At 38.4% G+C, this 3,695-nt stretch overlaps 1 protein-coding gene and 1 non-coding gene across 2 annotated transcripts; one reads left to right on the forward strand and one right to left on the reverse strand.

The window, feature by feature from the left end:
• Positions 1-787: 787 nt before the first annotated feature.
• LOC145131823 (uncharacterized) lies at positions 788-2,419 on the reverse strand. The gene is made up of 2 exons (XM_079066469.1): positions 1,495-2,419; positions 788-1,428 (listed from the first exon to the last, which is right to left on the reverse strand). Exons 1-2 carry the CDS (start codon positions 2,417-2,419, stop codon positions 788-790), a joined length of 1,566 nt encoding a protein of 521 aa, XP_078922595.1.
• LOC145135055 (small nucleolar RNA R71) lies at positions 2,142-2,248 on the forward strand. The gene has a single exon (XR_013719536.1). It is a non-coding gene; the product is annotated as a small nucleolar RNA R71 (small nucleolar RNA).
• Positions 2,420-3,695: the final 1,276 nt, after the last annotated feature.

Below are 3,695 nucleotides of genomic sequence, written 5' to 3' on the forward strand. Positions count from 1 at the left end.
GAAGCTCAACTCTTTTTCTTGTGACTCTAGATCCCTTTAAATATGGAAAGATTGGTGGATCTGGAACTTGTTCAACAGCATGGAAAAACTCCAGATTGTCTTTAGATATATCTTTCAAATTATTTTCAAACTTCTTCCGTTTTCTGATCTTCTTCTTTTTCTTCCCAAAATTATTGTTTTCAGATTCCTTTCTTTTCAAATTTATATCAGAAATCACATTTCCCTCTTTTTCTTCCAAAAGTTTGTTTCTTTTTAACCCCGTCTCAGCCCCTTCAGATAACTTCTTTTCAGGTTTATCAGCTTCTACAAATTCCTTTTCAACAACCAAGATCCCTCCTTTGTTTTCCCCAAGCTTATCTATAGCCAGCTCCCCTGATGTGTATGATAAATTCCTATCTGCGAATTTTTCTTGCACAAAGACATTAGAAAACTCACAGCAGACCTTTAATAAGGGACTGTTGGTACCCATATAATTGACAGAAATACTTTCAGAAGGAAAATCATCATTATTAATTTGAAATTTAACCACTTCCTCATCAAACTCCATTGAAATCATTCCATTAAAAACATCAATTTTTGTTTTTGCAGTTTTCATAAAAGGCCTTCCCAAAATAATAGAGTTTGAATCTGAAGTGTCCAAGTTCCCCATGTCCAAAATGTAAAAATCAGCGGGAAAAATTAGATTATCCACTTGGACAAGAACATCCTCCAGTACACCTTTTGGGTGTACTGTCGAGTGGTCAGCCAACTGTATAAATGTCCTGGTCTTTTGTAAAGTTCCCATTTTTTATTTTTCAAAAACAGAATAGGGAAGAACATTGACTGAAGCTCCTAGATCAAGCATGGCTTTTGGAAAATGAAGGTTCCCCAATTTACAAGGAACAGAGAAAATCCCCGGATCCTTGCACTTTGGAGGCAAACCTTTTTGCAAAATAGAAGAGATATTTTCACCAGCTTTTACAGTCTCATTAAATTTCATTTTTTTCTTTGAAATACATAAATTTTTCAGAAATTTAGCATAGCGAGGGATATGTTGGATAATATCTAAAAGTGGGATATTTACCTCAACCTTGCGAAGAATTTCCATAATGTCCTCATCATCTCTTTCGCACTTCGTGCTCCTCAGTCGCGATGGGAAGGGAGGTAATGGCTTGTACTCCTTCAGAATTGGCTTGGGTAGTGTTGGAGTTTCTTTTCCTTTATCTTTTTCAGCGAATTCTTCAACTAACACTTCTTCATACTCTTCTGTTTCAGCTCCTTTTTCTGTTTCTTCGATATCTCCTTCTTCTACCAGAACTTCTTCAAATTCGTCTTCAGATTCGTTTTTTGGTTCAGATGCACTTAGGCCTTTGTATGTTTTCCCACTTCTCAAGGAAATAGCACTAACATTATGCTTCGGATTGTTTTCGGTGTGGCCCGGTAACTTTCCTTGAGATTCCAGAGGACCCACAGAAGTGGCAAGTTGAGACACCTGCTGCTCCAGATTCTTGATACTAGCTCTGGTTTCTGTTTGGAATGCTTGGGTGCTCGTGGCAAGACTATTCACTATATCTTCTAAGGCCATGCTGGAACTATTGGGTTGCTGTTGTGTGTTCTGATTTTGGTAATTCGAATTCTGGAAGTTGGGCTGAAAATGAGAATTCTGCTGATTCTGAAAATTTTGCTGAAAACCCGGCTGCTGAAAATTTCGCTGCTGCTGAAATCCGGGTGGAGGCTGAAATTGTTGTTTCTGCTGATAATTATTCTGAAAATTCTGTTGGTAGCCCCTGACAACTTTGACTGCAACTATATCCTCTTGAAATATTGGGTACATATCTGTAGGGTGATCAGTCTTCAAGCAAATCCCACATTGTTTCTTTGCAGCTGCTTTTTCTTTAGTCAAGAGCAGAATAGCTTTTGTCAATTCAGATATCTGAGCTTCCAGATGAACACTGCTGACTTCCTTAACACCCCTTGGTTGATATGGATACCACTCGTCTTCATTTCCAGAGTGTTTAGACTCGATTTCCAGCTTTTCGATCAACTCTCTAATTTCAGTTGGTGTCATATCACCCAAAGAACCACCACTGGAAGCATTTATAAGGCGTCTTTCCATGGGTGTCAGACCTTCACAGAAACAGTTATAGAGCTGGTAATCACTAATTCCATGTTGGGGGCAACGGACCAACAACTTCTTGAATCTCTCCCAGTAGGTATGTAAAGCTTCTCTTTTTCCTTGTTTGATACCAAGGATTTCTCTTCTGAGACTGGAGACTCGCGTTTCTGGAAAGTATTTCTCTAAGAACAGCTTCGCGAGCTCTGTCCAAGTGGTGATGGAACCAGATGGGAGTTCATATAACCATTCCCTTGCAGAATCTTGAAGCGAAAAGGGGAATGCCCTTAACTTTATCTGGTCTTCTGTGACAGCATGAGGCTTCATTCCTGAACAAACCACATGAAATTCCTTGAGGAATTTATGTGGGTCTTCGTTTTCCAATCCGCGAAATGTGGGAAGAAGATGAATCAGCCCAGATTTGAGTTCGAAGTTCTGGGCTTCTGGAAATGTAATGCAAAGGGGCTACTGGTTGACCTCTTGAGTGGCCCACTCTCTAAGGGTCTTTTCAGCATCGTCTCCACTCATGTCTGATTCTTCATATTCGGTTTCTGAAGAGTCTGTGGTTTCAGATTTAACGGAGGAAGGTGGGGAATAAGTTTTATAAGGGTTGTTTTGAGGAGAAGATGGGGGTACTTTAGGAAAAATCGGATCGGGTTCGTTCCACAAGGGAGTGCCTTGTGGTGTGGAGGTTTCTGGGGGTATGGAAGATGATGAACCAAAGAGACCAGCTGATTGTTTTCTCTTTTTTGCTTCTTTCTTCACTTTCCTTGCAGTTCGCTCAATTTCTGGATCAAAAACTAAAGGTGCACCTGAACGAATAATTCTTGGCATAAAACTATTAGAAAGCACTGTGTCCCCGGCAACGGCGCCAATTTGTTAACACGTTGTCGCGCACGTATTAAACAAATAAATTTATCACTACTGGTTGCACTAAAAATATAGCACAGGGAAGCAGGGTCGAATCCTCAGGGACACAGCCTAAAAGTCAATGTCTTTTTGCATCAGACACATCTAGTCAAGAAACAGAATATAAAAGGGGGATTTTTAATAAAAAACTAAAAACTAAAAATGCAGTGATATTAAAATTAAACGAAAATCAATATTAAAAACGATTTCAGTTCTGTTGCGACTTTCCTAATCATGCAACTAACCCAGATCTGATTATTTGAAATGCGTTCTATCTAAGCTGGTACTGAGAAAAACTAACAAGCTCTAGTAATTTCTCTTTTACCTTATTTAGTTAACCAAAACAAGCTCTTCAATTAACCCTAACTTTTTACTGTCTAATAAAACAAGCTCTTAAGTAAGATGAGAAAAGTTGCATTAAGTTCTTTGTAAAATTCCCAGCAATACCCAATACTTCTCACAAACTCGGAAGCGTAAAGGTATGATTTTTACAGTTTATAATAAAGTCAAATCCCAAACACGGAACCGGTTTATTACTTGTTACTTATTACCAATTAATTAGAACAATTACGGATTCTATTAACTGATTAACTGGAATGATAAAACCCTAGCTAGGTGATCAGACTAACAAGAATTCAAATCAAACATTCATTAAGCTCAAAACTGAAGAATCTAGATAGAAACACAAATCAAA

Source organism: Lactuca virosa, chromosome 8, assembly GCF_052849685.1.
Source record: "Lactuca virosa cultivar CGN04683 chromosome 8, Lactuca_virosa_CGN04683_v6, whole genome shotgun sequence".
Classification (NCBI taxonomy): Eukaryota; Viridiplantae; Streptophyta; class Magnoliopsida; order Asterales; family Asteraceae; genus Lactuca; species Lactuca virosa.